At 40.7% G+C, this 13,861-nt stretch overlaps 1 protein-coding gene across 2 annotated transcripts in view; it reads left to right on the top strand.

Moving 5' to 3' along the window:
• VPS13B (vacuolar protein sorting 13 homolog B) overlaps positions 1-13,861 on the top strand; it is a 947,892-nt gene that overhangs the window by 795,290 nt on the left and 138,741 nt on the right. For both annotated transcript variants that reach the window (XM_065397834.1, XM_065397833.1), the window contains exons 36-38: positions 911-1,113; positions 7,987-8,194; positions 8,517-8,701. In XM_065397834.1, the coding sequence (XP_065253906.1) occupies positions 911-1,113; positions 7,987-8,194; positions 8,517-8,701 (596 nt within the window). The remainder of the gene's footprint in view (positions 1-910; positions 1,114-7,986; positions 8,195-8,516; positions 8,702-13,861) is intronic.

Here is a 13,861-nt window from a genome sequence, read left to right as displayed (position 1 = left end):
TTCCCTTTTTTAAAGATGGGCACTACATTAGCCTTTTTCCAGTCATCCGGGACCTCCCCCGATCACCATGAGTTTTCAAAGATAATGGCCAATGGCTCTGCAGTCACATCCGCCAACTCCTTCAGCACCCTCGGATGCAGCGCATCCGGCCCCAGGGACTTGTGCTCATCCAGTTTTTCTAAATAGTCCCGAACCACTTCTTTCTCCACAGAGGGCTGGTCACCTTCTCCCCATGCTGTGCTGCCCAGTGCAGCAGTCTGGGAGCTGACCTTGTTCGTGAAGACAGAGTCAAAAAAATCATTGAGTACATTAGCTTTTTCCACATTCTCTGTTACTAGGTTGCCTCCATCATTCAGTGAGGGGCCCACACTTTCCTTGACTTTCTTCTTGTTGCTAACATACCTGAAGAAACCCTTCTGGTTACTCTTAACATCTCTTGCTAGCTGCAACTCCAAGTGTGATTTGGCCTTCCTGATTTCACTCCTGCATGCCTGAGCAATATTTTTATACTCCTCCCTGGTCATTTGTCCAATCTTCCACTTCTTGTAAGCTTCTTTTTTGCGTTTAAGGTCAGCAAGGATTTCACTGTTAAGCCAAGCTGGTCGCCTGCCATATTTACTGTTCTTTCTACACATTGGGATGTTTTTTTCCTGCAACCTCAATAAGGATTCTTTAAAATACAGCCAGCCCTCCTGGACTCCTTTCCCTCTCATAATATTCTCCCAGAGGATCCTGCCCATCAGTTCCCTGAGGGAGTCAAAGTCTGCTTTGGAACTACGTGTGTGAATAATTGCTCACCAATAAGAGTAAAGGATTCACAATCTGGCCTCGAGACATTTCTAGAGAATATATATCTTGGGAGAACACACATACCACTAAGCTAAATTATATATTTTTCCTTTTTCTTCAGGTATAATTCATGGATCATCATTTGTTCTTGACATAAATGATTTTCTCCTTAAAACAAGTTTCAAAGAAAGAAGCAGAGCTCTAATAGGCCCCTTCTGTTGTTCTGTCAATGTGGAAGCTAAGTGGTGTAAGCACAGTGGCAATCCTGGTCCAGAGCAATCCATTCCAAAAATACATATTGACTTCAGAGGAGGGCTTATACAGGTCTGTATTTTTTTTTTATGTATATGTTTATGATGTTGTGAAGGCCAAGACTATAACAGGGTTCAAAAAAGAACTAGATAAATTCATGGAGGATAGGTCCGTCAATGGCTATTAGCCAGGATGGGCAGGGATGGTGTCCCTAGCCTCTGTTTGCCAGAAGCTGGGAATGGGCGACAGGGGATGGATCACTTGAAGATTACCTGTTCTGTTCATTCCCTCTGGGGACTGATGGGCCACTGTTGGAAGACAGGATACTGGGCTAGATGGACCTTTGGTCTGAACGTTAGTATGGCCGTTCTTATGTTTTTATGATTCTGATATATAATTGAATTTGCCTTGAATTTTGATTCTCTGTCTAAACTGCACAGAAAACTTGTAAAGCTTTGCATCATGAGACAGTTCACCACATTTGAAAATTTTTACATTTTAAAAGAAGTGTATGTTTATGCGAAACTACTGATTAGACAAAACTGCATGGAGTATTGACAAGAACTGTTCAGGCCATTTTACTGTAGTGTAGCTGTATGTGTGTGTTCCCTTAAAAGTACTGTATCAGGTTACTAACACTTAACATTTGGGGGCCTGTTCTGTTTTGTGTGCGCGTGCATATGTGCATGCATGCGTAATGCCTTGGGGCAGCTCTAACAAATGCACTTCAGTTTTTTAAAACGTACAAAAAATTCTCAGGGGAGTAATTGATAATTGTTGTTTGTGGCAATTAACACTCAGTTTTACATGCTATCCTCCCCTTCAGTTAAATGTGTCCATAACTTGAAAACAGTCCTAGAAACATGGGAGTTTTTGAAATGAAGAATTCTGATTCTGTATAACTTAAGCAAGAGGGTTGTAATATAATTAGGACAAGATACACACCTATTTACAGTAAGATTTATAAGCACCAATGTTAAAAATAAATAAATAAACTCCAGCACATAAACCGTTCAATAAATATTTATAAACAAAATGTTTGCAGAAAACTGGATCAGTTTGTAAAAGTTGGCGAAATTGAAAAAGGACTATATTTATAATTAATCATTCACAACAAATGATTTGACCAGCTCTAAATATGACCTCATGTATCACCATTACTAATGTGTATTATGGTAGTGCCTAAAAGTCCAAAATGATATTAGTGTCTCTTTGTGCTAGGTTCTGTATCTACATATAGAAAGAGAGTCCCTGCCCTGAAGATCTTTCAATCTAAATAGACAAGACAGATAAAGAGTGGGAGAGAGGAATTGTTTATCCCTACTTCACAGATGAAGAACTGAGGCACAGTTAGATTACCTGTGCAGCCTCGGGCAAAACACTTAATTTGTGGCAGAGCCAAGAATTAAACTAAGTCTTTCGTGTCCCAGTCCAGTGCCTTAACCACAAGACCACCCTTCCTCACTACCACACCATAGTGAGGCAAAAAAGTCTATTGTCAGCTTTGACTATTAAGTCACTCTCCTCCTCTGAATCCTCCAGATCATTCCGTCAGGTATCTCTGTTTTTAGTCTTTGTTTCCCTCTCCTGTACACTTACAATTCATAGTTGTAGGTTACTTCCTGTTCAGGACCATTTGCCATTCTACTTCCACAAGGCTATACTTTCTCCCACAATTTACGTGTGGCTGCAGAGGAAGGGAAAACATGGTTCTCAGCCAGCTTTACTGCAAGTCTTTTTAGATCTCCTCAGACTTCCTGCTTCTGTACTCATAGTGAAAAGATCTTTTGTCTCTGGACAAGTTAACACTCTGTTCCTTCCACCCACCAACTACAGACTTTTGACCTACCATCTGGTGGTTTCATCCTGTGATGAAATCAATAGATAAGGTTGCTTCTGTTTTTCTCTCTCTGCCTCTGGGTACACTTCTGCACTCAGAATCCTGAATCATTGGTGGTCACCTCATTGTGTCAGACAAATAGTTGAGATACTGCATTCTAGATAGCCTACTAGTTTTTGGTGTCTTGATATTCTGCTGGGTCCAACACTGGAATTCCAAGGACCAGGGCTCAATTAAATTTTGAGTGATGTGGCGTGGATTAGACCAGCTATCTCTTTAAGTTAGATGCAGAGGGGGTTCTGGGAATATGTTAGGGCAGTTGTTTAAAAATTACTTTGTCATCAGTTTGTCACTGGTTTGTCCAAGCCTGCAGGATTGCTGCAGACAGCAGTGTGAATGAAGAAATGCAGCACTGCTTGGCAAGGCGAAAGGGAACGGTTCATTAATTTCTCTCTCAGCCAGGAAAGACTGATCCATTCGATCCCCAGTGCACTCGCTGCCTGCCGAAAGCACCCAGATAGGATTAGACATATTAGTGTTCAAATACCTGGGGTTACAAATCATTCACGGTTATATGATTTACCATGCAGAGCCAGTTAACATGTAACAAACATTGCAGAAATCTTTTCAACTTTTTTTTAAACTTTGTCAATTCACTTTTTTTCACCTCTCTGCCTTTCTCTTTCCTTCTGCTGAAAAGGTTTATGTATCTTCAGAATGTTTTAAGTCTATTTTCCTCATTTTTTTCTACACACCTGAATGTTTTGATTAAGGATGGCCTGAACTGGAACCCTAGATATGCACCTCCCTAAAATTTGGGAACATCTAACTGAGATCTCATCCAAAGTCAAACTTTGCTGAAATCAACAGCAGTGCTTTCTGAAGATGGGCCCTCCCCCATGGAAGTGTGAACCTAGATACTAATCTATCCTTTGCCCAAACTCAAAATTGTTGGGATTCAGGGTTATGGTATGTCTGTCTTTCTAAGGTACTGATACCATAGTATCTGAGCATCTCAACATTTTTATATTTAAAATAAATTTAAAGTATATTTACCCTTATGAGTCCATTATAAAGAGAGTCCTGAGCTGCAAAGATTGGATCTAAGTCTGAATCTCAATTAAAACACATGGTAGCATGTACATTAAAAATAAACAAACAAAAACCCCTACCAAAATAAAACACTGCACTACACACACACTGTTTCCTGCCTGGGGAGAGGATGAGAGAAAGAGCAAGGAGATGGGAGGACAAGGATTTGGGTCTGGGGTTTTGACTATTATTTCACCACCTATTTTTGCCGTACTGTATCTCTCTTCCCCCATGTTCTCTTACTTTCACTACTCCTCCCTGTTTTCCCTACGCTTCTCTTCTTTCCTTTTCTCATGATGTCACTCCCACCTTCTTATTCTGTTTTTTTTCCATTACTGTTCTGCCACACTACTCTCTCTTTTGATGGTTTTATGGGTGAGAAGAGAACTGGATTACCTTCCAAAGAAACCAAATACCAGGAATAAGATACTCATAACTGTTATGTGGTTTCTTGCTTGGGCAACATATCCAAGTCTTTCTCTCCCAAGAAATATTGTGAAATTTACTTCATGCTGCTATTCTTTATCCTCTGTGTTAGGTTTATTAGACATTTTTAATCAGCACATACTCATGAATTGTAGAATAGTGAGGGACTACTGTGTCAATAACTGCATGATTCAGAACCCGCACCTCCCCAGGCCCAAAATAGCCTGAATCTGATTGTCTTCCAGGCTTGCTGGAGAATTGTTGGAGAGTGAAGGGGATTTGAGCTTTAAAGTTGCCTAGTTTGCTAGCAGTGAGTTATACTGAATTTTACTGCTGAACTTTTAGGGTATTATTTGTGATGTGTTTTTAAGATATGTCCAGGATGGCTGCAGACTATGGAAAGGCATTTCTTGTGTGTTTGCATAAATCTAAATAAATAAAATAATAAATTGATAAATATGAAGTAACCTCTGTTCACTGGCATCTCTTTAAGGCATGCTGTTCCGCATTTTCAGTTTTTACCAATTTTCACCAATGAATTATTAGTTTTTGTAATTAAAGGAGTTCTGTTTTTACAGACTTACACCCATTTATTAATCCACTCAATATTTTTTCAGGTACTTATTTTTGTTAAACACTAACACTTTACATGATTGTTGAGTCCTGCAGCTCTAAGATTGAAGCAGTTCTGCAGAGTAAAACACAGAACACACACAGTGGAGGTTGGAAAATCAAACAATGTTAATATCATGCTATGATTGGCTCACAAGGAAATGCTGCCCACCTATTTCTTTGCGTCCGTTTATTACAGTGCTCAATTTAAAAAATCAGTCCCCCACAGATAAAGATAGATAAGGTAAAGAAAAGGTAAACATGGGGCGAAAATGCAAATCTATGCCTGAATACCACCAAGAAAATCAGTGCTTAGAAATTTTCAAGAAAAATAAAGACAGGAGTGAAGAGGATTCATTGTGCTGCAAGTACTGCAGCATTGAAGTCAGTGCTCGCGCTGACTGAATAAAGGAGCATGTCGAAAGCAAGCAACACAGGAAGTTTAAGGAAGAAAGTGAGTTTTTGGGATAAACAATATCAGGCGCTTTCACCAGGGCTTTGAAGGAGAGGACACAGCACGATTGTGTCAATGAATTTGTGGGTGCTCTTTGTTTTGCCAGACAGCCACTGTTAATTGCAGAGGGGACTATTGGTGACTTTGTGAGACAATACAATCCAGCAGCAAAACCCCTTCCTAATGCAGACAACCTCACTTGTATGTATCTGAAAGAAAATTATGATGCTTTAGTATCTAAACTGATGGAACGAATTGATGGAAATGTGGTGTCTAGTCTGATTTTTGACGAGTCTCTTGATGTTTTGGACCATCTGATTCTTGGCCTTTTGTTTTCATATTGTTATTTCAAAGCGAATAAACCTGCATTGTTTTGTGCTGATGTGACATTCATCCCCTCTGCTGATAGCTGTTTTGTTGAGGCAGCAATAACTGACACGATTCAGATGTATGAATTACTTTGGGAAAATATGGCCACAACTAACACAGATTCTGCTTCCTACATGGCTAAGTTTGCACGGGAGATTAAACTCAATCAGAAACCAGAGCTGCTATGTATTACCTGTCCTGCTCCCCTGATTAACATTGCACTGTCAGCTACTCTTACAGAAGAAATGAAAGACGTGAAATCTTGCATTATTGGATTTGGGGCCGTTTTCAAGAATGTGAACAAGCTAAGGCTTTGTTTTACACAGTGCAAGACAAATGCAGAGCCGACTGCCTTTTTTACCTACCCCCGTTGTGCCACATCGGTGGATGAGCTTATACTTTGCTGCCTGTCATGTAAATAATGTGTGGACTGTGCTAATGCCTCTCCTAGATCACCTTGAGTTGTTTGGTTCTAAAGTAGAAACTCTGAAGAGACTGGCAAATAACCAAAATGACTGCCGATTCTGTGCACCACGGTAATGTTCATTGTTGAACATTTGGGATCACTGTGTGACATACAGAAAACACTGGAGTTTTCTCCGACAAGTGCCAGCACATTTGCCAATACAGACATTTATCGGATCCTGACAACCAAAATCTCAGCTGAATTGAGCACAAAAGCTGCAGGAGAAACATACGGTGAGAAAACCCAGCTGTTTCTGAATATCCTTCCAACTCCAGAACACAAGAAAATCAAAAAAACCATTCATGACCGTGGCCTGTAATCTGAACCCCAAAGTGTTTGGTGCCGACGATTCTTTTTGCAATGTCATCCAGGTATTGCACCCCTTCCTCAAAGTGAATTTTGCAGCAACTACGACTGTTATGCCAGAGTGTTTCAACCATTTGCCACTAAAGATGAAATTTAAAATCTGAAAGGGGAACTTACTACTTACATGAACACACCTAATCGTGACAATGTGAAATTGAATGTGCTGGCTTTTTAGAACAGTCATCAAAATGCACTTCCCAACTTCAGCAAAGTGGCACGGCAACTTTGAGTGTACCCCCTCAATCTATTGATGCAGATTGCTTATTTTCAAAGTTGGACTACCTCCAAGACTACAAGAGGCTCAACATGAGTGAGGATACTTTGAAGAAAATTATGCGAGTGTACGCAAACCAGGATTTCTGGAAAAACTACTATCTCTGAAAGACAAAAAAATAGCTTTGTACATAAAAAAAAAAAACACCTTTAAATTATACTGCAGTAAAATGTGTATATTATGAACGTTTCTTTGTTTTTCTTTTTTCCAATTTTCTTTTTTTTTTAATTTTTAACCATATTTCATACCCGTTTTAATGTTTGGAAAATAAACACTGAAAAATTCCCACAATTTTTTTTTTACAAATAAAAACTGAAAATGTGGAACACTAAATATATATGAGGAGGGTTCATCTTATCCTCTGCACTGTTCCTTCCTAATTTCCTTCTCTTGTCCACCAATTTTAAGTGTAATGAAAAAGTGTAAATGTAGTTGAAGGTTAAGAAAACCCATAAAAACACTAACTAAAAGATCTACTGTGGAAACTTATTGCCAAACATATATATAACTCGAGGACAATTTCAATGAACCAGACCTAATATTCTCCAAAGAATCACGTTCCTAAGTGCCCCATTTTATAACACCATGCTCTGAACAATTGAAACATTAAAATTACTTTCCTCATAAGCTTATCTGAAAATCTGACTCAGTGGGACTACTCCCAGCACTAAGCAATATGCCCAACAGTAAGTGCAGAGCAGGCCTTTAGATTCTAAACACTTCAGCTCAGTGCCTGTCTATTTTTTATATATGTGAGATGCATAGTATGCTTAGGATAATAAATAAATAATGACAATAAATGCATTCCTTAGACTGGAGTAAAAGACAAATTTGTCAAAAGGCATGCTAGAATCTTTTTGCCATTTAGCAGGTTTGCAGAAAGTTACAGTATATGGAGAGTATGCAGCAAAAAAAGATGCATGTTTTTATTTTTATTTATTGATTTATTTACTTATTTTGTTAATTTGTTTAAAATAATTACATATTTTTAAAGCAACATTTTTGTCATCTGTTTTGTTTTTTTCTTTTCTTTATTTTTTAATAAGGTCTTCTGGGGTCAAGAACATTTGAATTGTTTAGTTCTTCTCCATGAACTTCTGCAAGGGTACCTTACTAAACAAGGCGAGATGGAGACACTGATCTCTGATCAAACAAACCAGACTCAGTCTCCTATGGAAAGGAATCAGACCTCAAAAACTGAACATACCTCAGATGATCTGAGAACAGGCCTGTTCCAGTACATACAAGATGCAGGTAGGAATATTATTATTATTATTTATTTATTCTATTTTATTTTAAATTACAAAGTAAGTTCAGTAGTAACCTTTTAAAGATCACTTACCTATTTTGAAGTTCTTTACCTTTTTTGGTAAAGCAATTGAAAACATCTGTTGCATCAGTGTCTTTTTGATTTCTTTCCATTTAGCTGCAATCTTTTAAAAGTCAGGGAAATTGCTTTTTTATTTTCTCTCCTTTTGATCCTAAGAGATTTGTTTTTAAATACTTTTGTCTCGTAAACCAGCCTGTTCCTTTTTAGAAATTACATAATAGATTATAGCTTTCTTTCATTTGACAGAAGCGCAGAAACTGCCGAGTGCCTATGAAGTTGTGTTTTACAATGAAACTGAGGATAGTCCAGGAATAATGTTATGGAGATATCCAGAACCCAGAGTGCTTACCCTTGTAAGAATAACTCCTGTTCCTTTTAATACAACTGAAGATCCAGATATTAGTACTGCAGACCTCGGAGATGTTCTTCAGGTTGGTAATTGGGAATTCCTACTTTCATTAACAAAAGAGAAGGTTGTTATTATGAAGTTTATTCAATGTTTTAGAAATTGCTGTTAGTAAAAATTGTGCATAAAACAAACAACAGGGGCCTAATGAAGTCAATGGGAGGTGAATTTTGCAGCTTGAACACATTGCTAATTTAAAATGAATCAAACAGTGTTTCCTACCATTTACCTGTGAAGGCTTTTCCACAGCGTCATAAACTACAGCAAACCTCAGCAGTTCTGGTTTTCCATCTTCTTGCTGTGGGAGGCTGGTAAGTGCAGTCCAATCCTATTGCCCCAATCCATGGATGTCCTCTTCAGGAGCACTGTCTGCCTCCCTCTGTTCAGCTGGAGTGTGGCTGTATACCCTAGTAGTGTTCCTGCATCTGCCAACTGCATTGCTCTTTCATTATTTAGTAGGCCTGTTGTTCCCCAAAATACATTATTAGGAATTTTTTACTCTCTACTGTAATCCACCTTTATTATTTCCCTTATTCCCTAGATTTCTATATAGATATTTATTCAACTGTGAATTCATTAATATTTTTAATTCTTACTTTTCACTTCTTTCTGCAGGCCATCTTCTGTCTCATTCAGGTCTGCTTATTATTCAGCTTTGAAATAGTATTGCAAATTATATTAAATAAAATGTCCCCCTCCTTTCCAAGTTAGTGAGAGGTATTACATTTTATTTTTTTATTTTATAACTGTAATGGAAGAGTTTCTGTTTTAAGAATTGAATTATGCACCAGTATGCATTAACTTATGGATCAGGTTAATCTCCCACAGAAATATGATATAATATCATTACACTGCACAAAGTGTTAGTGAGATCATTTAGGTGTCCTGCCAATTTCTTTGCCCTCTAGACAGGCAAGTTTCAACTCCCTTAAATTGTATGAAGGTTAAGAACTAAATTGAAGAAATCAACTAAGCTTGGCCTGAGGTCTCATCAAAGATGAAAATAGTGTTATCATGCACTATCCTGAGGACTCCGTTCAGTCCATGTGAAAACCTGCAAATTGCAGACCTTAAAGACTATATTTTCAAAGCAATGTGCAACAAGTCTGCTGCATAAACCCCATTATAGTTAACAGGCTTTGTGGGCAAAATTCCACGTGTACCACTTTAAAAATGTAGCCCTATGTAGTAATATAGGTTCTCCATTGAGTACGTCAGTGTGGTTCCCACTGTAGTTGTGCATATCCCTCATGCATGCAAGACTGGAGGTTTTTTGAATACCAGTGTCTGTTGGGGCTGCATATGTAACCCACACACATTTTTAAAGTGGGTGTGGTGTTCTGTCCCATCTAGTGGCACTGAGACCACTTAAAGAGAAAAAAAAATGAGTCTGCTCTACAGCCTTAGGTCCCCGGTTTGATCCCGCCCACCGACGACCAGGGTTTGTCGGCGTTACAAGTCGGGGTTCGTCCGGGATTTCAACTGGGAAGACTCTGAAGCTCGGGACTTGCTTCCTCAGCTAGGAGAAGTATGTAACCCACACACTTACTGGGTGTGGTGTTCTGTCCCATCTAGTGGCATTGAGACCACTTAAAGAGAGAGATAAAATGAGTCTGCTCTACAGCCTTAGTTAACAGCAAGTTGGCTTTTAACTCATGCGGTAGAGGTTCATGCACTAAGCTCCAGAGGTCCCCGGTTCGATCCCACCTGCCGATGACCAGGGTCTGTCAGGGTTACACGTATACACTCTGTGCCTTCTCATGTTCCCATATAAGGGCAAGGTGTCTGCAACCCTTCCTCAGTTCAACCCACTAGTTCTTAGCTTTTGCTAAACTTCTACAAATCTTTGGGAAAATCTTCAGAACTACTTCTCATCTTCTGCATTGACTGCCATGAACTGTTTCCATCCATTTGAACCGAACTGGTTAGAACCCCTCAAGCACCCTTGTACAGCATCCTTTGACATGGCAAGATTTAAGCCCTGTCCATCCTGCGATGGGCTAATCCCTCTGAAAGAAGGAAATAACAGGTTTCTCTCCTGTGCGGGGACATCTCCTATACTGAGCGGATTCTCTGCCAGCTTATCATTCTCTATGAGAATGTGTAAGTTGCAAGATGCAAAGCTAAACCTCCATCTTCTAAGACACTCCATGAAGGTGTCATCAGACCCTGAGATCAGTTCTTGAGTTGTGCTTTCAGACAAGCCAGCTTCATTTAGCACTCCATCTAGCAAAAAGCAACACCAAAGACCAGTACAGAGAAGATGGCACTGCTACCCAGTTCCAGTATCAATATTGATACCATCGGCACCAAAGCTGTTCTCAGCAGTCGAAAATGGTGCACCTCCTCTGGTGTCTACATCTGGCTCCAAAAAGGGCCACTCCAAACAGAAGCAGAGATTCCAGACTCCGTGTCCTCCCATAAGGACAGATACTGTATGGTCGCTGAAGATAAATCTACCATGTACCTCACAGCATCGAGGGTTGGGGGAAAGGAGTAGCTTACAGTGCAGCAGACTCCTCCAGCATGAACCCCTGCTCTGATGATACACCCATCAGTGTTCATGCCCACCAAGGAGGATGAGCCCAAAGGACCAAGATCACCATTGGTACCAAAACACCTACCTGCACCAGTAAAGACTCAGATACTGAGAACGCTGTATATTTTGGCACTACCCTGGAGGAGGTCTACTCCTCCTCACCATCACTGTGGCATACATTCTTCCCAACATCCAGTAGAGAGCCGCCTGCTCTGAGGTCAGTGATCAATACCATAGAGATACCTAACACCTTACCCTACAGGACTCAGCCACCACCTGTCCATCAGGAATAACCCTGAACTGACCAATAACCAACAAGCCAGCTTTATTCCTACAGCATAACACCATGGCCCTACTGGGTTACCGGCCACCCACTAACTCAGGCATCAAGAAGCTGATTTTCACCACGCTCAAAGAAGAGGAAAAGATTACCCTCCCAGTCAGCATTCCTGGCTGGACCACCTATGCCAGAGTACCAGGAAGAGCCAGATCCAGGGACAGAGCAGCACCAGCCCCCTGTATTACCACCATAGGACCTTTCATCTTTGTTACTTGATGAAATGGTATCACTGGCACCCAATGACTTTAAAGTGTTCCAGGAGCAACTTGTGATGATTGTTGAGACATTGGCAATTGAAACATCAGTCATATTGAAGAAATCCATAAGCTATGTGATGTCTGTCAGCTTCTGGTCCTGCTGCAAAATGGTGAGAAGTGGTACCGGGCAACTGCCACAGGATTTGAGTGCTTCTACACCCACCTCAGCCTGGGCTCCTTAGTTGTGTCAATGGTACAATAAAAGTTAAAGTCGAGTAAGAGTAGCCACAAGGACAAGGACCCCAAAAGCCTTGACCTTTTGTGAGAAAGTCACACTCCATTGCTTCCCTGCAGGAGCTAATGGCCAGTCCTTCCTGGACAAATATTATCAGGACATGGTGAAAGTAGTTGAAAAGAAGAACGGACTGTACCGCCCATAGTTTCAGGGCATTGATATGAATTCTGGACTCTCGAGATGTCCACACTCCTTGAGGTGGTCCCGGTAATGGAGTGTATATCCCCAGAGAGCACAAGGTGGCTTTTGAATCCTTCAGTGAGTACAGAGCACAGTCTGTCCTCTGGCTGAACAGCTCTGAGCCCTTGATCATGGTCTGTGTCTTTCTCAGGACGCTGGATGCCTGGGGCCATGATGCTTCCAAGCAAACAGCAAATGTGTCATGTATTGCTCTAGAGGAGCCTTACGCTACCACTCCCAGGGCGATATTCTCCTCCTTACTTGGTCAGACCAGTTCAACTATGCCTTTCCTCCGCTGCCACTTCTACCTTGAGTACTATACAAGATCCAACAGGATAGTGCAGCGGTCATCCTGATTGCCCCTTTTTGGCCCAGACAGTTCTGATTCCCCAACCTCCTGCGCATGTCATCTCTCCTGCCAATTACCTTCCTGACATTCCCCAAGCTCCTAACCCAGTGCAATGGCAAGATCAAACACCCCAATGCACGACCACTTCACCTCACGGCGTAGTATTTGGATGGGCATCATTCCTAGAACATGCATGCTCCTCAGCTATATGAGACATCCTCTCTAATAGCAGAAAGAACTCTAGTAGAAAATGTTACCTAGCTAAATGGCAATGCTTCTTGTCCTGGTCACAGCAAAGAGGCGTTCAGTCAGAAGCTACGGATATTTCCCTCATCCTAGACTATATCCTATCTTTGAAGACATGGGGTCTATCCCTCAGCTCATTGTGAGTCCACTTAGTGGTGGTTAGTGCACACTGTTCACCTGATCAGGGCTACTCCATTTTCACACACCCACTAACCAACAGATTCTGGAAAGGCTTGATAAGACCTTTCCTACCTCCTCAGAAGATTGTGCCCCACTGGGATCTGAATCTTGTTCTTTTGGTACTAACCAGGCTCCCCCTTTTATCCTTTAGCTACTTGCTCCATGTCCCTACTCACCATGAAAATCGCCATTCTTGTAGCTATCACATCAGCAACAAGGGTCAGTGAGCTGGAAGCAATGATGGCAGACCCTCCTGTCAAGGCTGTATCCCCACTTTGAACTTTAGGGTACAAATGTAGGGGCCTGCATGAAAACTTCTAAGCTTATCTACCAGCTTAGCTCTGGTCCGCTGCCACCATCTCAAGAATTCCCTCCCTGGGAAGCCTTGAGAAACCTTTCACCAATTCCCTGGTGAATACAGATCCAAACTCCTTGGATCTTAAACAAGGAGAAATTGACCCTTCCCCCCTCCTTCCTTTCACCAACTCCTGGTGAATACAGATCCAAACCCCTTTTGGATCTTAAAACAAGGAGAAATCAATCAGGTTCTTAAAAAGAAGGCTTTTAATTAAAGAAAAAGGTAAAAATCATCTCTGTAAAATCAGTATGGAAAATAACTTTACAGGGTAATCAAACTTAAAGAGCTTAGAGGAACCCCCTCTGTCTTAGGTTCAAAGTATAGCAAACAAAAATAAGCACTCTAGTAAAAGGTACATTTACAAGTTGAGAAAAACAAAGTAAATCTAAGACGCCTTGCCTGGCTTTTACTTACAATTTTGAAATAAGAGAGACTTGTTTAGAAAGATGGGGAGAACCTGGATTGATGTCTGGTCCCTCTCAGTCCCAAGAGCGAACGAAC

This window comes from Emys orbicularis, chromosome 2 (assembly GCF_028017835.1).
Source record: "Emys orbicularis isolate rEmyOrb1 chromosome 2, rEmyOrb1.hap1, whole genome shotgun sequence".
Taxonomy (NCBI): Eukaryota; Metazoa; Chordata; order Testudines; family Emydidae; genus Emys; species Emys orbicularis.
Note: the sequence above shows the minus strand (reverse complement) of the source record. Positions and strands in the feature narration are given on the sequence as shown.